Source organism: Ambystoma mexicanum, chromosome 5q (assembly GCF_040938575.1).
Source record: "Ambystoma mexicanum isolate Mex_15411 chromosome 5q, UKY_AmexF1_1, whole genome shotgun sequence".
NCBI classification, from domain to species: domain Eukaryota; kingdom Metazoa; phylum Chordata; class Amphibia; order Caudata; family Ambystomatidae; genus Ambystoma; species Ambystoma mexicanum.
The window spans coordinates 1,403,465,802-1,403,487,328 of record NC_090933.1 but is presented as its reverse complement, the minus strand read 5'-3'; the positions used below and the strand labels follow the sequence as shown (position 1 = coordinate 1,403,487,328).

The 21,527-nt window shown below is 43.9% G+C and overlaps 1 protein-coding gene across 1 annotated transcript in view; it reads right to left on the bottom strand.

Moving 5' to 3' along the window:
* LOC138498459 (fibrocystin-L-like) overlaps positions 1-21,527 on the bottom strand; it is a 1,772,245-nt gene that overhangs the window by 1,677,493 nt on the left and 73,225 nt on the right. Inside the window, exon 3 of the mRNA XM_069622209.1 lies at positions 11,467-11,544. Within this exon, the coding sequence (XP_069478310.1) occupies positions 11,467-11,544 (78 nt within the window). The remainder of the gene's footprint in view (positions 1-11,466; positions 11,545-21,527) is intronic.

The following is a 21,527-nucleotide window of genomic DNA, read 5'->3' as shown; positions in this document are numbered from 1 at the left end:
TGGGAATGAAAGCAAAGCCATGGGCTGAGATACATCTGATGATTTTTCTCCATTGTCGGTTAAAACAAGAGAAAAACAAGAAGATTGATGAACCAAAGTTACTTCAGAAGAAATTGTTGAAATTCTCAGTGGAAGGAACAGTATTGACATGTGGAAGGGAAAGTTTTAACGCACACGGGAAACAGCAGGTACAGCCAGCAGTGAACGGGAACTTTGAAGGAAGGGGAGAGGATAATTATTTTCCATGAGGGAGAGGGTTTGCACCCAGAGGCAGAGGGTTTAGATTGCAAGCTCCCAAAGGAGGAGGGTTTAATGGGGGGCAACCTAGATTTGGGGGACAGACACAGCAATGTTAGACATGTGGGAAGATAGGACACATTTCACACGTATGCAGAAACAGGGGAGGGATGCAACAGAACTCGCAAGTAACTGATCCAAGAGGTGGTACTGCATACTCCCACCATATAGCGCAGAGCCACCTAAATATTATGCCCAGGATCACACGCAGTATCAGGCACAAGAGCTATCAATACAACAGATGCAACAAGGGATCTCATCCTAAACACAGCAGGCACAGATGAAAACATGACAAGCTCAAATGCAGATACAGCAAGCACCAATGCAGACACAGGCACTAGCCCAACAGAACACAGTGACATCATGGAACGAGAACAGATTGCCACAGGCACCTACACCTAGGATAGGGGGTGTTACAGTAGTGGGAGGAAACACTTTAACTGGCACAGGACTGGACATTTATCCACAATAGGACAGCCCACAGAGAGACTTGATGTTTTCCATCCTATTGATTACACCAGACTGAGGGTCAGAGATATGGGTGCGACTCAATCTTGTGTTAAAGAGGGAAGGTTCCCAATGTCAGGCATTGCCATGAACAAACAAGGATTTTCTGGGGCAAAAACTACATTTCCTTTTACAGACGCTTTACCTATTACCATAGGAGAACACGACATGTCCATGCCATTATTACATTCCCGCAATACACCAGTTGACATATTGGGGAGAGATTTGATGACCAAATTAAACATGACAGGCTCATTTACTGATAATATGTTCTACCGCAGGGATTCACTATGTGAATGCACAATAATTCATAACAGCATTTTATGGTCAGGATGCACAAAGAGAAGTGCCATTGGACCCAGAAGTATTACTTAACGGGGTACACATATTGTTAGCGTAGCTTCCAAGAATAGAGGGCAGAATATTGCCATTACCCACCGAATATCTTTTCGACCAGAGGTACCCACAGATGTGAAAGAAGAGCAGATAATTACAAATGATTCTGAAATAGTAAATAGTGAGGGAAGACAAAACAATTTTACACAGGGCTCATGAGGAAGATGAAAACTGGAGGACAGTCACAGGTCTTGACGAAGGGCACAGATTGACTGACCTAGCAGATGAAAGATTGTTTACAGACAACGACTCAGATGACTAAGTGCTGTTTGATATAAGTCTTATATATCAGTTAAAAATTGAAAAAGGGGAGATACCCCAGTGAATGTCACTAATAAAAAAGGTACCATCCTTTTTCTAGGGAGATTTGGCGTTCGTATCAAGCACGTTGTGGACCAGCAGTCCATATGACATTGATCTATTGAAAGGAGTGGTGGAAGTCAAAATTAAATTGAATCACGGAGCTATTTTACCTCGAGTAAGACAATATCCCATGTCAAAAGAAGCTGACGAGGGTATCTATGACACTATTGCCACCTTAGTCGACAAAGGATATTAGTGCCTTCAGAATCCCCATGTAACACGGCTGTGTACCCAGTGAAAAAAGTGAGAGGCGTGTCCTGGAGATTTATTCAGGACTTGCGCCCCTGAACAATATTGTTGAGTTAGAGTTTCCATTAGTTCCAAACCCAGGCACAATATTATGTAACATCCCATCCAAAGCTAAATATTTCATAGTGATTGATTTAAAGAATGCTTTCTTTCCCATTCCCTTGCATGGAGAATCTCAGTATTTGACTGCATTCACTTACTGCAGGATTAAACTAAAACATACTTGGTTACTCTAGGGGTGTTATGAATGCCCCTCAGTCTTTAACCCCTTAAGTGCCAAGGGCGAGGTATCTCGTCCTTGACATTGCATACGCAGTGCCAAGGACGAGATAGCTTGTCCTTTTTGGCACCTTGTTTAGAGCTATCCCTCACTGCCAGGGGGCTGGATTACCTTCAGTTTCACGTCGGCGTGTGTAGGGCTCGCTGACGTGAAAGTGAAAGTCATTTTCACCGCAGCAGCCATTTCGGGCTGCTGCGGTGAACATCGAAGGTGGGTTCACCTTTCTCCCCCTCGATCTCCGGCTGTATTTCAAGCCGGAGATTGAGGGAGGTGTCGTTGGAAAGGGGAGAATGTCCCCTTTCCAATGACACCCTTTGTAACAGCATTGTTGCCTGCGGATCGGGCGCAGGGCGCTTGATACGCGGGCAGGAATGCCCACTAGTCACCAGGGATATGTTTGTGATGTGGGGGGGAGGGTGGCTGCTTACAGTAAGCAGCCCTCTCCCCCCTGGCCCCCAAAGCATGGGGGCACATATATAATGACCCCTGGGGGCAGAGAGGTGACCATCAAAAAAATGAAAAAAAACGTGATGGGAAGGGGGAGGGATCTTGGGGGGCAAAGCCACCAGGTATTTTTTCGGAAATGGTGTTGTTGGAAAGGGGAGATTCTCCCCTTTCCAACGACACCCTTTGTGACAGCATTGTTGCGTGCAGATCGGGCGCATGGCGCTCGATGCGCCGGCAGCAATGGCCACTAGACACCAGGGATGTCTTTGAATGCGGGGGGGGAGGTGGGGGCTGCTTACAGTAAGCAGCCCTCGCCCCCCCTACCCCCCAAAGCATGGGGGCACATATGTGTACAAACCTGGGGGCAGATGGCTGATCATCAGCCCCCAGGGAAGGGGAAAATAAAAATTGACACAAAAATGGAAATGAACATGGGGGGTGGGGGGCCTGAGATTTTTTTGTCCCCGAAATGGTAGTGGCCCTCCCCCTCCCACACCAAGTGGAAAGGGGGGCCACCCCTTGTAGCAATCCCTGGGGGCAGATTTATGCCCCCAGGCAGGAGTACATGAGGTGGCTCCCCCATCCAAATGGGGGATGGGGGGGACCCCAGGAATAAGTGTGCAGGCCCCCCCATAGGATGGGGCCTGCAGGTTAGGGCCCCCCCTGAGGGCAGGTGGCTGATCATCTGCCCCCAGGGAAGGGGGTAAAATTAAAAAAATTAAAAACGAAAAGCACAAAAACAAAAGGGAATTTTGGGTGGGAGTGGGGGGGCCACTAGCCACCAGGGATATATTTTAAAGAAAAGGGGGGTGGCCCTCTCCCCCTCACCCCAGGGGGAAATGGGGGCACCACTTGTAGCCCTCCCTTTGGGCAGATATCTGCTCCTAGGAAGGGGCATCTGCCCCCAGGAAGGGCTGCACGAGATGCCCCCCCCTGCATGTGGTGTGGGGGGGGGTAGAGGGTCACCCCCATTACATAAGAAAATTACCTGGCAGTTTAGGGTGCCCCTAAAGTGTAGTGTACCATTTTCCATTTTTTTATTTGTTTACGAAACTTGCCTTGGTGCAGAGGGGCACATTGGTGTGCCAATCTGGCCCCAGGGTGCCCAAACCTTACTGCTCCACCCACGGGGGGGGGCTGTCCCACAATGTTTGGGGGCCCTCTCCCCCCCACCCCAAATGGAGGGGGGGTGTACCTCACGCAGCCATTTGTAGGTGGCCCAGGGAGGCCTGCATGAGGTGCCCCCGCCACCCATGCAGGCCAACGTGTTGTTGGCGGTGTGTTTCGGTGGGTGGCCAGAGCGAAATGTCTGAGAATTGTCTTCATTTCCAGCCAATTTCAGAGACATTTCCCTGTGTCCCTGTGACCCCATGCATTTCCCAAAAGAGGACACCCGTGGTAATCCACAGAGGTCTGACTTGCACGAAGCGGCCCAGAATTTATTACCCAGAACCCCAGACAAAGTGAATATTGTGTTTTTTCACTACCAAATATCACACTTTGTCTGGCTAATAAAAACTGGAGCAATTTGCGCAAGGCAGACCTGTGTGGATTGCCACATGTGTCCTCTTTTGGGAAATGCATGGGGTTCCCTGTTTTCCTTGCTGGCTTTGACACCCTAGGCCCAAATCTGTAGGTTGCCCACATGAACAAAATGTGCTGTGGCGAAAGGCTTGGGGTTACCAGCGGGTTACCCTTTCCTTTTGCGCCCCCGGTAGGTGCACCCACACATGTGAGGTACCGTTTTTGTCGGGACACATGTGGGAACGCGGGACGGTAGGTCATGTGGTGTTGGTGGCGTGTTTCGATGGGTGAACCGAGTGAAATGTGCAGAAAATGCGTTTTTTCCCCACATTTCAGACTTTGCAGGGGTGTCTGGGTACTACATTCTGGGCCGATTTGCACAAATCATACCTCTGCGGATTCCCACGGGTGTTCTCTTTTCGGAAATGCATGGGGTTCCCTGTTTTCCTTGGTGGCTTGGACACCCAAGGCCCATATCTGTATGGTGTGCCCGTCTGCAGAAAGTGTGTATTTCAAGTGTCAAAACAGACTTGGGGGGTACCTGTGTTTTAGGCTTTCCCCTTGGCGCCCAGGTAGGTGCACCCACACATGTGAGGTACCGTTTTCATCGGGACACCTGTGGGAACGCGGCACGGTAGACCATGTGTTGTTGGCGGCATGTTTCGATGGGTGAGCCAAGTGAAATGTGCAGAAAATGCATTTTTACCCCACATTTCGGACTTTTTGGGGGTGTCTGGGTAATGCATTCTGGGCCAATTTACGCAAATCACACCTCTGAGGATTCCCACGGGTGTCCCCTTTTTGGAAATGCATGGGGTTCCCTGTTTTCCTTGGTGGTTTGGACACCTGAGGCCCATATCTGTATGGTGTGCCCGTCGGCCGAAAATGTGAAATTCACGTGTCAAAACAGACTTGGGGTTACCTCTGGTTTAGGCTTTCCCCTTGGTGCCCAGGTAGGTGCACCCACACATGTGAGGTACCGTTTTCATCGGGACACCTGTGGGAACACGGGACGGTAGGCCATGTGTTGTTGGTGGTGTGTTTCGATGGGTGAGCTGAGGGAAATATGCGGAAAATGCTTTTTTCCCCCACATTTCGGAATTTGCGGGGGTGTCTGGGTAATACATTCTGGGCCGATTTGCGTAAATCATACCTCTGCGGATTCCCACACGTGTCCTCTTTTCGGAAATGGATGGGTTTCCCTGTTTTCCTTGGTGGCTTGGACACCCGAGGCCCATATCTGTATGGTGTGTCCGTTTGCAGAAAGATTTGGGGTTACCTGTGTTTTAGGATTTCCCCTTGGTGCTCAGGTAGGTGCACCCCCACATGTGAATACTGTTTTCATCGGGACACCTGTGGGAATGCGGAAAGGTATAACATTTGTTGTGTTTGTGTGGTTTTCATAACGTTTTGACCCATTTGCTGGTGCCCTTTGTCACACAGCCCTTTAATTTCCCAAATGTGCCCTACATTTAGTCGCTGCTTTAGGCACCATACACTTTTGTAACCTGCACAAGTCACCTACCCTTGAAAGGGTTTTCCTGTGCTCTTTCAAAAAAGTATGCTTGCTGTTCCTCACCACATTGGTTTTCCAGATTTACACATGCTAAGTGCGTCTGTTCAGGACGTAAGCATAAAACTCCTGTGTACCATGGCTCTGTGTTTGGCTTGTGGTATTGCTTGTTTTGTAAAACACTACAAAAAATGTGCGCTTTCCTAACTGCAAGAGTCGGGGGAATGTATCGGAGCATTACTTTTCTCAAAATTCATAGAAGCCATTGCCGTACCAAGCCAACCATGTCCACCACATACCTTTTTTGGTAATTTTCCCCAATCTATGGCATTTTTCCCTACCTAGTTGTTGCCTGACCTACGCAAATCACCCCTTCCTAAACTTGGAATGTTGTCTACTTTTCAGAAATATATGCCTTTCTCTCCTCCAATTCGGCTTTCCTACCCTTTTCTTCCTTTCCGTCCATGCATGTCCAATTGGCAAAAATGGCCAAAATCGCCTACCTCTCACAAAACAGTTGATAACCACATCAAAATATTTTTATTTTCATTTCCACTCAACCTATTCTTGAAAGACAGGAAATTGGGGAATTCAGCACAGCAAACCATTTGTCCCTAGCTCTTACAAGGAAAAAATCACAGGCTTCTTTGTACATCGTTTTATTGGCATTTTTTGAAAAAACCCAAAATGTTTGCCCTTTTTGCTTATTTCATCTCACCCCCTACAGCAACCTAGGATGCCTACATGTGGGAAAGAAAGGAGCCAAATATGGCTGAGATATCTCGTGTAACAAAAAAGTTACAAGCCATTGAATGGCCACATACCGAAATCACCAAAAAAGGCATTGGCACTGGGGGGAAATACCCATTCACTTAAAGGGTTAACCAAGTGTTGTAGATGGACTTGGGAAACATACAACTTGACGACACAGTAATGCAATAGGTAGATGACATTTTAGTGTGCAGCAACACAGAGTAAGAGTGCAGGCGAGATTCAGTAAAGCTGATGGCAGTACTGGTTGAGAAAGGGTACAAAGTTGACAAAGAGATGATGGAATATTGCCAGGAAGAAGTACTACAATATAGGCCAGCTAATATTAAAAGAAGGAAGGACGATGACACCCGAAAGAGCAGAAGCAATAATAAAGACACCCAGACCAGAGACACCAGCTGACACCATTTTCCACATTCTTGCTTCTTTTAAACCTCCTGCCAGGTTGATTGGTCCAAAAAAGACTAGACCGATCACCACCGGCTTGGGGGTTTTGCATTGCTCTTGCTTGCCTCCTCCTCGTTCCAGTACCTTACTGGTGTCTATTGGGGTATGATTTATGGGAAAAACAGGCAAGGCCTGAGGGATTGTGTACTCATTATGAAAGGGAAATGGGGGATACTGTGTCTCACCCACGGGCACCTCACCTCTTGTTCCCAAGTCTCCTCCACCCAGGTAGCCTTCCCTTGCATATCCATTCCCAGGTTCAGGATCTGTTAGCAACAGCCTTTTCCTGGCCACTTGGGAGGAGGATATCTCAGGGAAAGACACCCTCAGATTCCTCACATAATGCCCTTTATAGTTGCTATCTCTAAAGATTGATGGCATTTGACATCACCTGTTAGACTGCAAATATTAAACCTATTTACAAGATTGGACCGTTAAACAGTTTAGCCATCATTATCTCACACATGATAGGTCTCTTTTATTATTACCAGCTCTACTGGGTAGAGGTAGAGCACACACATTAGAAGTTGTATTTCTTAATTTTGAACTTGTTTAATACATTCATTTGGTATTGAATCTGCAATTCACTATCAACTTTGGGAAAGTAAGGGGAACATTTTTGGAATAGAAATGCTATGGAATATGGAATTTTCAACAGCCTTTCTGTCTCTATTGTGAAATTTCTAACAAAAGCATTGGCAATAAAAGAATTGCATGAAATTTAAAGAAGCCAGGAGTGGGAGATGATATTGTAAGAAAATAATCTTTGGTAATGAGCTTACATATATAAATATGCAGAATTCTGAAGTTGCTTAAAACTTTCAGATCCATATATTGGTCACCCCAGATATAAATCAAAATAATGTAATTGTCTACATATCCTATAGGTGGTAAGGGAACAGCCTTTTCAGAGATCCAAATGGAAATAGTTAACACTCTGAATGCAACTAATCTAAGGCAGAAGGGACAGATCTGGATCGGTAGCTCTTTATTGCCTTAGCATGCAGGGTTCAAGCTTCAAAATCCAAGGACCAATCACACTCGAATGTGACGTTTTCTTGTTTATGTTCTAGGAAGATATCTATCTCAGGCGATTTCAATTTGAATAAATCCTGGTCCATTCAACGTTGCGTTGCCACGATACAACTAAAACACATTATGAACATTAGTTGCTGGATGTCACTTTAGATATATAAGGGATAAAGTACAACCTACCTTACGTTATAAGCATTTTTCAAGTCACCAGAGAGCTCTGTCTCCAAATGGAGGAAATAGGCAGAAGGTTGAGTTCCTTTATAAGGTCACAGGACTCTGAGATGACTGGCAATGCCCTGTGTACGCATGGTTGGGGATATTTTATGTCGTTTTATGTTATGTTAAGCAATTTGTAACACGCACCTGGTACCCGTAGGCTGATGGGCGCAAACTCACTAACAGAAACAAAACAGACAATAGATAAAAAGAGGTCACATAAGAACCCGAATTTTAAATAAAGAGCAACGTCTTCAACAGTTTCTTGAAATGTTCTGTTGATGCCATTGTTCGAAGGGTGGGCGACAAGGCATTCCATGCGATGGGAGCCGCTACTTGAAACGAGCCCATTCTTGCTTTATTAGAGTTACTCCGAGGGACTCTAAGAATATTGGTGTGATCAGATCTTAAAGTCCTCACGTTGTCTTTTAGCACAATTTCCTCCTTCAAATATAAAGGCATTTGACCCATAATGCATTTATGAGTAATAAGAAGGAGCCTAAACAGGACTCCTGCTGCAATCGGTAGCCAATGCAGGCTCCTACGAGCTTCAGAGACATGGTCCCTTTTACCTAAGCCCTTTACCACTCTTACTGCCCCATTCTGAATCACTTGGGGCCGCTGAATCTCTCCTTTCGGGATACCTACTAGGAGACTGCATCCATAGTCCAATTTTGAGCCAATAATGGATCTAGCCAGGGTTTCTGCATTTTTCTCCGAGATCAGCGGTCGCAGGTGGCGAAAGAGTTTGATAAAATAAGATGAAGATGAGACCAGATTGTTCACTTGGGCCTTCATATTCATGTGTTTATCTAGATATACACCCAGGATCTTTACCTTGGGGAGAATCTGGATAGCACAATTATCCACGGTGAAGCACTTAAAATGAACATCCAGTTTTTCTAGTTTACCGGGGGAGCCTACCAACATAAGCTCTGTTTTAGCACTGTTCAGCGCAAGGCCATTGGATACCATCCAATCCTGAATATTGTTGATGAGGGCTTCATCTTCTTGATATGAACCCGAAATGGGTATGGCGCATTGCGTGTCATCTGCGTAATTCGCAAATATGATCCCCTCTTCTTCCAGCATCTGGAAGAAGGGGATCATAAAGATGTTATAAAAACAAGGTGACACACAAGCTCCTTGAGGAACTCCATACAATAGGAGCATAGGATTGGCTTCTGCTGATTCACTAGCCACCCTGATCTGTTTGTGCTGCAAGAATGATGAGATCCAATGGATAGCTGCCTCAGAGAAAAAAAGCATTTACTCTTAACCTGGTGGACAAGATGGAATGGTCCACCAGGTCAAAAGCCGCAGAAAGATCTAAAATCATCAAAAGGGTGATCTTGCCCTTATCCATTTCCTGAGTCAAATGAGACTTAACGGCTAGAAGGGCCGTCTCGGTACCATGATTGGCCCGGAAACCGGATTGGTATTTATGCAGGATATCATTTTGTTCCAGGAATACAGAAATTTGATTGGAGGCAACACGATCTAATATCTTCAAGAGAAACGCAGTGTTCGTGATTGGTCTATAGTTGGAGGCTGTAAGGGGGCACAGGTTCGGCTTTTTCAAGAGCAGCGTTATCCATGCCTTTTTTAGATTGTCAGGCACCAAACAAGTCTGAAAGGAGGTGTTCACAAATGTAGTGAGTGCCGGATTAAGCGTAGGTAAGCATTCCTTAATTATGATTGCAGAGCAAGGGTCCGCTTTGCAACTTGTACTTTTAAGTTGACTGATGGTCTTTGCAAGTTCCTCCTCAGACAGGACTAAAATTGAATTTAGCTATATCTTTCTCTTTAACCGCCACACCATGAATTTTTTCTGTCTGATCCAATGGATTCAAGGCCAGTTTTTTAATCTCAATAGATTCTTTAATTTTTTCTAGTTTCAAGGACATAGCTGATTGAATTTCAGTGCACCATTCTTTGTTTTTATCAATCAGGACTTGAGAGGGGCCTGTCATATGTGATTTTTCTTTCAACACTTTAAAAAGCTCCTTACAACTAGATTTCGCATTGGTAATTCTTATATTAAGTGTCTCTTTTTTTGCTCTTATCACCGCTTTTTTAAACGCGGCGGCAGAGATTTGATATGCTTCTAGATGGGTGGATGATTTATCCCGGTTTTATAATACATGACCATGCACTGTCATCCCGTTTAATAATTGGCCTCTTGCTCATTGTAATGTAAGTGATCTTCTGGTTGTTGATACATAGAATCATTTTAGAATCTGTTTGGAATTTTTTTTTAAACCAATTGCAGAAACCTATTTTAAGCAGTTAAAAAAAATGCATTTTAAAACGCTTTCTTATTGTGTTTTAAAATAAGTTATAGCGTGCAGATTCCTGCTCTCCTGTGCTAAATTACAGCATAAACATTAACATGCTTCCATAAACAGTTCTTTAACAGTTAGCTGCTGTAAAGTGTCCCAGAAAACTATTCTACAATAAAGAAATTTGAAAAGTTTGTCACGGCTGGAATGAAGTGCTGCAGTGAGAGCTGGTCTGTACTGGCTGAAGCAGCGGGCATTGTGACATTACAACAAAGTGCAATAACTGATCACAAGGCAGTAGTGATGTAATTGTCCTATTACAGGTTAGTTGTGATATCACAATCAGCCAATAACAGGAACATTGTTTAGAGGCTTTTATATGAGTATTGAAGGCTGTCATGTATTGTAGTAAGATTTGTGTAATGTTTGTGGTTGTGATAGACCAGGTCACACGATCATGAAGGGCTATTTAAAGGATGTAGATATACATTAAAAAGAAATGCAGAATGGTCAGAGGACTGTGGGACCCACTTGACAAACGCTTAACGGCTGATTATAACTATTGCAGGGTGTGGGTGTGTTCTAATAAGAAAGATCAAATCACCCTCTACACCCACATCTTTTTGCTTTTGGATGATAAATGGCTGGAGAGTTGAAGGAATGCTGCAGAAAGATCTACGAAGACTAAAAGGGGTTATTCATCGTCAGATAATTTTCAAGCTGTTATATCCCACCCCAACTCTCTTCTTATAGGGAATTTCTGAGATGAGGTATTAGTTACTTACATCTTCAGAAAAGGCAGATGGCTTTTTCAAGAGTTGAATAATGTGAACGTGTATCAGAGAGTGAAGGACAGCTTCCTATTCAATGGATTACATCATACTGTGATATTCGCGCATCAAATATCCCTATTTCCATTTCAAGAGCATGAAGTACCTATGACCATAGTAATGTATTCTTAATATAGTGTCCGCCATGTTTCTCTTTGGGGAATCTAAATGTGCTACTGACTTCTGACATCTGAAAATGAATCAGCGACAGCCTAGAGATATTGCTCTTTCTGTGACAATATACAATCATTAAGAATCCTGCTTACTGCTCTGCAAAGGCTGTATTGCACTCAAAATGATGACACTCACCCTGGCCCTTTATTGTTATCCGCGTTCCTCCATTCAGGCTCCCATATACCGGGTTTGTAGTGAAGATTTGCTGACCAGCTGTAAAGAGATAAGTCAGAAGCAAACAGTCATTTTAAGCTATTAGGAAATGTGCATATCGATAGAATTGCCCAAACCAAAGTTGTCACATACTTAAATAAACAAAAAATGAAAAACATGATCTAGATGTTACGCACATGGAACAGTCACCCACTAGGCAATTAACTCCAATCACAACTGCAGCCATTTATTAGCTCAGCCACTCATGTAGTAACATTGTCAGTACAGTTGCATTAAAACAAAAGGTTAAAAAAAGAATGTTCCAATTGTGTAGTTTTGTCATTGTTTATAACTCTATGCAAGGAGAATTTAAACAACTTAATAAATGTGACTAAAGATGTATTTTGATGTTCTTTTTCACACTAAACAAAAACCTTAAAATTGTGAGAGAATTAACTTCCCCCCTTCCAAACACGAGGGCAAAATCACAAGATTGTCCACTTATTTTTGGCCTCTGGGCATGCAAATGAGCAAAGCGCCCACTCACAATGCCGGTCTACCCCAGGGTACAGCGCAACCAGATTCACAGCGAGATGCGTTTTGGTTCCTGGCAGAACCGCATCTCTTTCCCTAGCGTTTAGGTGCCTTTATTGCAGTCCAGGCATAAGGGAAACAGCAAGGCTGTCACAGATCTAGTGAGACTCCTGGCATCACAGATGTATCCAAAATAGATATGATCATGTTTTACATTAGCGGTTCTATTTTTCTTAAATATTGCAAAATGTAAATGTGAAACATGCATTTTTTGGGAAAGGCCGAGATCTGCAAATGTGCTCACTAAATCCACATGAGTTGGTGGCTAATCGCAGCCTCCCACTCAGGCCAGAACACAATGCATATTCAAGTCCTGGGCTGCACGTACCTTTGTATCTGCAGTCAGCCCCTCTTTTTCAATTTTCAATTCCCCACTTTAATTGGCGACTTCAAACCTTACATCTATAGCCATAGAGGTGCGAGGTCAAAGTGCCTTGCACCTGTGCACCCACAGATTTTTGGCAACATGAAGTTTCCAGATAAGCACTGCACGCATCTAGATAAATGCTCCACAGTTTCCCTCAGTGGGACAAGTAACATACTTTATGGATTTCAGCAAAACGTGCCATCATCAATTAGAAAAAATAAATGTTATAGAAAGGATAATTGTGAAATGGAATAGAATTATTCAATGGCAAGATCTTCAAGGTTTTCTTGTGGAATTCGACATATTGATGGAAGCGGAAGCTCTGTTCGGTTTTGGCGCATTTTGGTGGCACACCCACCAGACTATCACCAACACTATTGCTACAGTGATGAGAGTTAAGGGGTGTCAGAAAGCTGACTTTGTAGTTGGCATGAAAATTGGAAATGCTGTGGCATATTATGCCGACAAACTAAATGTTATTTCTAGTTCTATTGCGCCGATGTAATCCAATAGAGGCTTGTTTAACTCATTTTCTCCTAGAAGTACTGCACCATGTCACCTGTCTGTGCCACTTTCAAAGCGGTAGCCGTGTAGTGATCTTTCTTTTCACAGGGGGTGGGGGGAGTTGGGCTATATTTTTAAGATACTTTCCTGGCCCCTTTGGGTTACATGTAGGTTTCCCTTTTGGATACTGTTACCATACACGTGATTATTTTTTGGAGAGGTGGAGTACCACTGACAACATACTGATAACATACAGATGTCCCCATAAAAAAATCTCAGCTCTCTTTTGAGGACATCTGTATGTTGTCAGTGGTACTGCACTTCTCAAAGCTCAATGTGATTTCTTATGAGGACATCTGTATGTTGTCAGTGGTACTGCACCTGCCTAATTACGTAAGTTGTGTAGGAATCTGTACCTTGTAATTCATTGGAGTGGTGCATTACCACTGACAAATGTTTTCTCCTGCTCACAACCTGTTTCCATTTCTATTTCCTTTTTCTCTGGTTATTGTTTATTTTATTTTATTTTTTGGAGATTTGCACTACCACTAACAACATACAGATGTCCACAAAATAAATATCAATGTGGTTTCTTATGAGGACATCTTTATACTATCAGTGGTAGTACATCTCTCCAATAAAATACGTTGTGAGGACATCTTCAGGTTGTAGTTCATTGGATACGTACAGTAACACTGACACCATACAGATGTCCTCCACCACTTGTGATGTCCCTCCTCCACCACTTGTGATGTCCCTCCTCCTCCCATGCGCTGTCCCTCCTGCCTGCTTGTGCTGTCCCTCCTCCCTCCCCAGCGCTGTTCCTCCTTTCGCCCTTGTGCTGTCCCTCCTCCCCCTTGCGATGTCACTCCTACCTCTTGTGCTGTCACTCCTTCCCCCTTGCACTGTTGCTCCTTCCCCTTTGCGCTGTCCCTCCTCCCTGCTTTTGCTGTCCCCCCTGCGCTGTTCCTCCTTTCCCCCTTGCACTGTCCCTCCTCCCCCTTGGGCTGTTGCTTCTTCCCCCTTGTGTTGTCACTCCTTCCCCCATGCGCTGTTGCTCCTTCGCTCCTCTAGAGCTGTCAACCTGCTGTCTTTCCTCATTCCTTCACTCCACGCTAAATATAAAAAGAAAAAAAAAATACAAACGCCAAAACTATTGGCTTTGCCAATCCTTGTTTGCTTATGTTTCTTTCAGTGAGGGAGAGAAGGGTATGAGTGGCAGAACTCTAGAAAATACATTGCATAGCCACCTGGGTGGAGGACACCTTCTTACATCTGGGGAAGACAGGTCATTGAAGCAGTGGTACAGCTATCAGGGTCTCAGAGTAAACAGCTCACATGCTCAGAGCAAAGATAGTTCAAATGCTCAAAGGAGGGAAAACTCACAGACTTAGATTGGGGCGCCCCCAGGCTCCAATCGGTGATCATTCAAAGGTTCAGATAGTAAGCACTCACTAGCAAAGGTGGTGTACCTCTCGCCGTGTCAGGCGGTAGTCAACTCAATTGGGGCCACTCACAGGATAAGATGGATCCAGTTTGCAGGTTCAGAAGGAGAGGAGCTCATAGGCTCAGAAAGGAGGAGAGCTCAGAGGTGTAGAAAGCTCTCAGGCTTACAAACCTGGATGAAGGATCGCTTATAGGTTCGTAGGGAGAGCAGCCCATGAGCTCTGAATGGAAACCACCCAAAGGCCAAAGGTTGGACACACCGCAAGTGTCTCTACTCTGAGAACCTGATAGCTGTACCACTGCTTCGATTACCTGTCTTCCCCTGATGTGAGAAGGTGCCCTTCACCCACAAGGGGAGCTACTCACGTGTTTGGGAGAGATAATGTCACAGGCTTAAAAGTGTGGGCAGGTCTCAGATTCAAAGGAGGACCTTTCATAGGGTGATCAGTATTTGGCATGTGCGTCTCAGCAGGGAATTACAGAAAAGCACTGAAGGAAACAGTCCCCAAATGGGCTGCATCAGTGATCTTCATTGGTGATCACAGCTCTTTCACATAATAATCATCACATGATTGTGTGAAGTTCATCTTCCACACAACACTGACATAAAGGTACTAGTCTTACCCACTGCAAGGCATTCACTTCTTTGGCATTGTACCAGGTTTCCAGTGGCCAATGCAAGTTCCTACAGTGCTACCTAATAGCAATGTTCTGAAGGATCATTGCCCTTACACAAACAGTGGTCAGTGCAAATTTGATTTAATCTGGATTTTTACAGATAAGAACTTTGTGCAACTGGTCACAGAAATGGCTCCAGAGAGTCTGTCTTGGTCAGGCAAATGGTCATGCACCTCTTGTCCAAAGGAGCGGGGGCATCACACTTTCCGGGCATTGCTTTTCTGGCTTTGCAGGCATATGGCATTCAGCACATCAGTCCAACAGCTCCAAATATTGCTACATGGATAGCTCCTTTCTTTAATGGTAAGGAGAAAAACAGGCCTACTGTGCCTGGTTAATCTTTGGCCCTTGGCACAGAGATTTGGTAAGAAAGAGATTTTTTAGTAGACAAGATATTCTGAACACAAAGAGTGTTTTAAATTTGATATTATAAAGGAGTATACACACCTCTAACCTGTGGGATGCCAAGCCCCCCCAAACATCAGCAGGAATCTCCCTAAAACGAGCCGCTCACTCATAACAGGATGAGGGTAAAAGACATCTCTAATGAGGAGTAAACATATTCCTTTTATCCAATATCTCGTGTTCCATTTGCTGTCTACAAAACACGGGTTACCTACAATCATGCAGGGAAATGTTTTGGGTAAGAAGACACCAACATGACTCCTTAGAAATAATCCTATTCCAGTCCTGTGGTGAAAAGATTACAAGAAAATGCTACTGTAATTTCAATTAGGGTTTAGGACACAGCCTCGTGAGGCAGCTTTGTGGTGTACTGTGCCTGATGGAAAAGGCATCTCTGACAGAATAATTCAATTTCCCTTTTAAAAAGGGCTCTCCAATGAGAAAAAAAGTTCCTTGGCAACCTCTATGATTATAAGCTGGTGGCTAAATGTACAATATGAAACATTTTTGACAAGTCATTCTTTTTATTAAGTATAATTAAAATCGGATAGCCCAAGAAATTTGCCACTTATGGAAAGTTATTCAACTATAAATCAAAGATGACATCACAAATGGCATCATTGATGGCATAACTGATGACATCACATATCCGGGTTGGTTGTTTTTGTTCAGTGACAGTGAGCATTTTAAAATTCTAAAGGTGCTGTATATCTAGTTGTTAACCTTGTCATTTGTTCTTAAGGTACTTTCCTTAGGGTTTGGCCTGTGCATATGGTGCACATACATGAGACAATAAGCAGGCCCCAAACAGACAATTGCTTTTTATATATGATGATGAACTCTTATTGTAACTTTCTGGCCATGGTGTTTCTTTCCACCTAACTAGAGTTTCCCTGAATGTGCCTCAGATATGTATGCATTGATGTTCTTCAATGGATTTTTTGTACTAACACATGTTTAGTAATTCTTGTATTGTTGGCTGCTAATTCCAAGTTTAACATTAGTCAAGATTCTGATAGGCTTGGAATAATGATACTACTGGCCAATATTACCAGATAAAAAATACTGCAGTTCAATGGTCCATGCTGCAGCATTGCCTATGTGTATGTATTATTACATTGCTGTAGTAACAACACTTCAATATAACGTTTTGGTTCAAATAAATACATCTTTTGATACATGGAGTAGTTCATGAGAGGTCTCCCGATCACCCTTGATATGCTGCTCGCAACATTGTAAACAGAACCCCTTGAAGGGACTTTTCATCAGAATTGATATGTGATGTCATCAGTGATGTCATCAAGGATGCCATTTGTGATGTCATCTTTGAATCCTGGGTGTTAGTCTTAGTAGTACATGGTGGTGGCACGAGTTATGTTTCTTTTTGATTTTACTTACAACCATGACGCCCCTTTAACAACGTTTTATTCTCTGAATTTGATACGTTTTTATTAGTGCAACCCTTTAACAAATTTATTAGTGAAAATGTTTCATGTTACATCAATGTACATAAGTTATTAATTCCTCTTTTAACGTATATGAAAGAACTATGAACCTCGTTTAGCAAACATATGTTTTGCAGCGCATACTAATATGTGTCATTATCAGCAGCGCATGCTGGGGATGCAAGTCATGGTTGAATTGCCTGAGGCATAAGGCTCGACCTTGACTCAAGCCCCACCAAGCCACAGCCGTTATCCACTGAATCTACCCTGCATCCTAGTTTAGTGTCCACTATACCCTCATAAAACCAATGGCCATTCCTCATGGCTTGCAGCCATGGCCAGTCTCCACAATCCATGGGGCATGGGCTTCGGCCATGCTGCATGCCCCAATGAGCAAATCAGAGAAGGCGTTTGCCCTTGCTGAGGGGCAGGCCCACTGCCCAGGCACCAAAGCTATATCACTATTTAGTGTTCTTACATTTTGGCACGTTGGAAAAAGTAAAACACAGGACAGATTTGCCAAGGCATGCTTTCAGTTGCTTGCTGACGCTCCTCGCACAAGTTTGCTGCAATCCCGTCCAGCACTTCGAGCTGTAGCCGTGAGCAAAATTTCCATTCAAACCTAGGGCTTCAGCCATGCCAAATCAGAGTAGACATTTGTCCTTGCCGAGAACCAGGCAGATTGGCCAGGCACCAAAGTTATACCACTACTTCTTCTACTTACATTTTGACACTTTGGAAAAAATAAAACACAGGACACATTTGCAAAACCATGCTTTCAGGCCCTTGCTGAAGCTCCTCATGCAGATTTGCTGCAATCCCGTTTTAAACACTTCGGGCTGTAACCTCGAGCAGATTTTCTTTTCCCATTCAAAACTATCCCGACTTTGAAAAACCTTACCACGTAGCCGGTCCCTGGTGGCCATGCCCACTTTATACCCATTGCCGGTCCCTGGTGGCCATGACCAGTGGCCTGAGTGTCCAGGTCATGGCCTTCGCCCATGACCCAGACAATCTGGCCACTGGCCATGGCCATAGGGTATACCTCAGTCACCAAAGCGATATCACTATTTTTTGTACCTACATTTTCAACAAATAAAACACGGATACATTTGTGAAACTATGCTTTCGGGTCCCTGCCAATGCTCCTCACACAAGTTTGTTGCAAAGCTGTCCATGTTTTATTTTTGGAAAAGTGTCAACATGTAGGTACAAAAAATAGTGACATAACCTAGCCCCCATTTGACAAAATGCCTTCATCCTTTACACAAACCTTCAAGGTTGGGTCTACAATCTGTTTGCAAACCTTTGTGCAGATTTGTCAAATGGCACCAAATGTATAAGTCGTTCAAACATTGTGAGACCCCCCACTCTAATTCTGCCCCCTCTTTGCGAAACGGCAGCAAACTTTGCAAAAGCATTTGATGCTGGGTCTTAAATGATATTGCAAATTTCCTAGCAGTTTCATTGAAGTTTGCGGTTTCAACATGGTGTCCATTTCAAAGGTTTGACGCACCTCACATTTTTAATTGACCAATCAGCAGGTGCGTACGATGTCCGTGAAAGTTATGCGGCTCCTTGATTGGTCCAGTGGTGTCTGAATCATGAAGTGAGTCCACGGACCGGATGCAGATATCACTAAGGGCCTCATTACACGGTAGGGGGTAAGGGTTTACCGGTACCAGTATTTTACCGGTACCGGTAAATCCTTACCGCCTTACTACAAGGTCCCTTTGCGGGTTGGGGTATTTAACACCTGCTTTTTGCAGGTGTTAAAAACCAACCTGCAAAGGGACCCAGGGAGCTAATTACGGTACCGCAATTTGCGGTACCGTAATAAGCGCCTTCCCCATTCCCATTATGCCCTATGGGGCAAAAATGGGAATGGGGAAGGGCAATGGTGGAAGGGGGAATTACCGCCGCGCCAACCTTGGAATGGGGCGATAATTCCCCTTTCCGCCAAGGCGGTGCCGGTATTTTACCGGCATGAACCATGGCGCTAATAGCGCCATGGTTCTCCACCTACCGCGTAATGAGGCCCTAAATCTTTTAGATCTACTTTTTGCCCATTTAAAAAAAAAAACAACTGGACGGATTTACACAAAATTCTAAAGCACGTTTTTGGGATCAGGCCTCCGCTCCTCATGCAAATTTAGTGCAAATCAGTCCAGTGGTTTAGGCGAGAGGCGTGTGCAAAACATTTTTTCAATGTATGTCTATGCAGATTTCAAAGGTTTTGGGATCCCCTATAGCTTGGCCCGCCCCCACCCCCTTGACAAAACCTCACCAAACTTTGCAAAATCATTCGGAGGTGGCCATATACTTTGTTTGCAAAGTCTGGTGAGGATTCATCGAGTAGAACCATAGTTATAAGCTGCCCAAAAACTGCTCTTCTTATGGGTTCAGCAACTTAACCATAACTCCAGGGCCGCTACCACAGGCCTGTGTTGTTATCACCATTCTGGCATAGAAATCAATCACATTGATTACTGCTATTTAACTAATCAGGTCAACACAACACATTAGGTCAACACAAATCACATAAATGTATAACAATACGTTGACTGACCCTTCAATTCTTTATGCCTACAACATTTAGTTTACATTTTTGTATCTATTGCCAAAAGTGTACATTAGAGAGGATTGTGCTCATCTCTTAAAAATCGAATCCACAATGATTCTGAATTTAAATTCTATTTCTACAATCATATAGCTGTTGAAAAACATGTGTTTTTGATAAGGTTTTTCACAAATTCATGTTCTTCAGAAAATAGTTGTAATTAATTTGACTACATCTGAGGACCTATTGGAACATTGTATAGAATTATTAGATTGTCAGTAGAAGCCAACCGCTGGCTATTTTGTCTCGTTTATGAGGAGTGGCATGGGCTTGCTTGAAATAGCCAAATGCATCCAACACATACAGGTGAAAATCAATTTTCCCGAAAAAAGGAATTTCCCCCAAAAACTTGCCCTTAATATCCAATATGGTCATGAAGGGTTATTATCATACTTAGGATCCCTGGTTCAATTCCACATTTCTGCATATTTTTCCAGAGTTTAGCTCTATTAGCCTGGTCAGTCAAAGGGCACTGCTTGTTTGTTTGTTTATTTATTTATAGTGTGCACCGAACACAAAGGTATCTGGGCATATTACAAGAATATGCAATTTCTTAGTTACTCACAGTAAGTTTATAGAAGGCAGTACAGGAATGCAATGAGTATCTGGAAATACAGTTTTACATTATTTACACACTGGGCAATAAACAGTTTATATTATTTACACATTGCGTAATCAATAAGGCATTCATTCAACTGGCAGGCAGTGGTGTTGTGTCAGAGCAATCTCAGCCATAGAAACTAGCATCATTGTTTTTACATGTTTTTGAACTTTCTGTTTGAAATCCATCTGTGGCACTGATAGGATATGATACTTATTTGACCAAACCATTACTTTATCCAATAACACCTGCAGTGGTGGGCCTAAAGTGCAGATACAGAAGTGTGCATGCGTTGTGCACACTCTGAGTAACTCTGTTTGACTGCATATTGGTATGCTGAAGCCACAATGGTAAATAAATAATTAAATCAGTATGTGTGGGGCTGTGAGCATAGAGTGAAGCATGACATGCAGGAGGCAGTCTCTTGCCACACAAGTTTTCTCGTTGTGAGCCCTGCAAGTACAGTAAAGTATTCCTCCTTTAGATGGCTGGCAGGGCCTCCAGAGGTGTTGCTCTGAAGGTCTTCTTTCATGTGAAAACAGTGCGGCTTGTTAGTATGGCAACAGTCATAGTCTCATTTCATTGGCTGTTTGGCAGCCAATTAAATTTGATGTGAAATGTGGGTGGGCGCGGTCTAGAAAGCATTCATAGAGCTGCGCCACATGCACTGCAAACGTAAAGCAGCCAAAAATAGGTCCCTGATGAGCCATGGTGTAGTTGGATCACAGAGTGCTGACTTGTGACCAGAAGGAAGTGCTGAGCAGGAGGAGCAGAGGCTGTCACCAGCATGTCACAACAAGAGGTAAGTCCTTCAATCAGGACGACTGTGAAGAGAGTTTCAATCTCACTCCCTCTCTCTGGCCCTCTTATTCCTAGCTGTTTCTCACTCAGTTCAAGTCACCCTGTCCCTACCTCATTTCAGCACCTCTCCCCCTCACCTCCACCCTGGCCTGGGCATACATCTTTCACAAGCCTTCCCATCCAGTGCTACTCTGGCGCCTCAAGATGCATGTGCAACAGTGTGTATCTTGGGCTGCTCTGCACAGTAAGTGAAATCCTCTCTTCTGACCCCCATCAGAGTCTGCTCCGCTCCTGTTTCCCCCTCACCTCCCTCCACCCCTGCAAACAGTGAAAGCTCAAAATGCATGGACCACGCTGCTTTCCTTCAGAAGATCAGCACCGCTGGTGAAATCCCATATGTTACTGTACACTGTCACTACCCCTTGATTCAAGACGTTGCATTGCATCTCAGATAAAAGCACATCGTCCATTTGTGAATTGCATTCATCCATTGTCAGGACTCGGGAGACAGTCTCTCGCTTTGTGAGATTTAATTCTGATCCAGACAGTCCAAAACTTGTCATTTGTGCAGTTCTCTGGAAG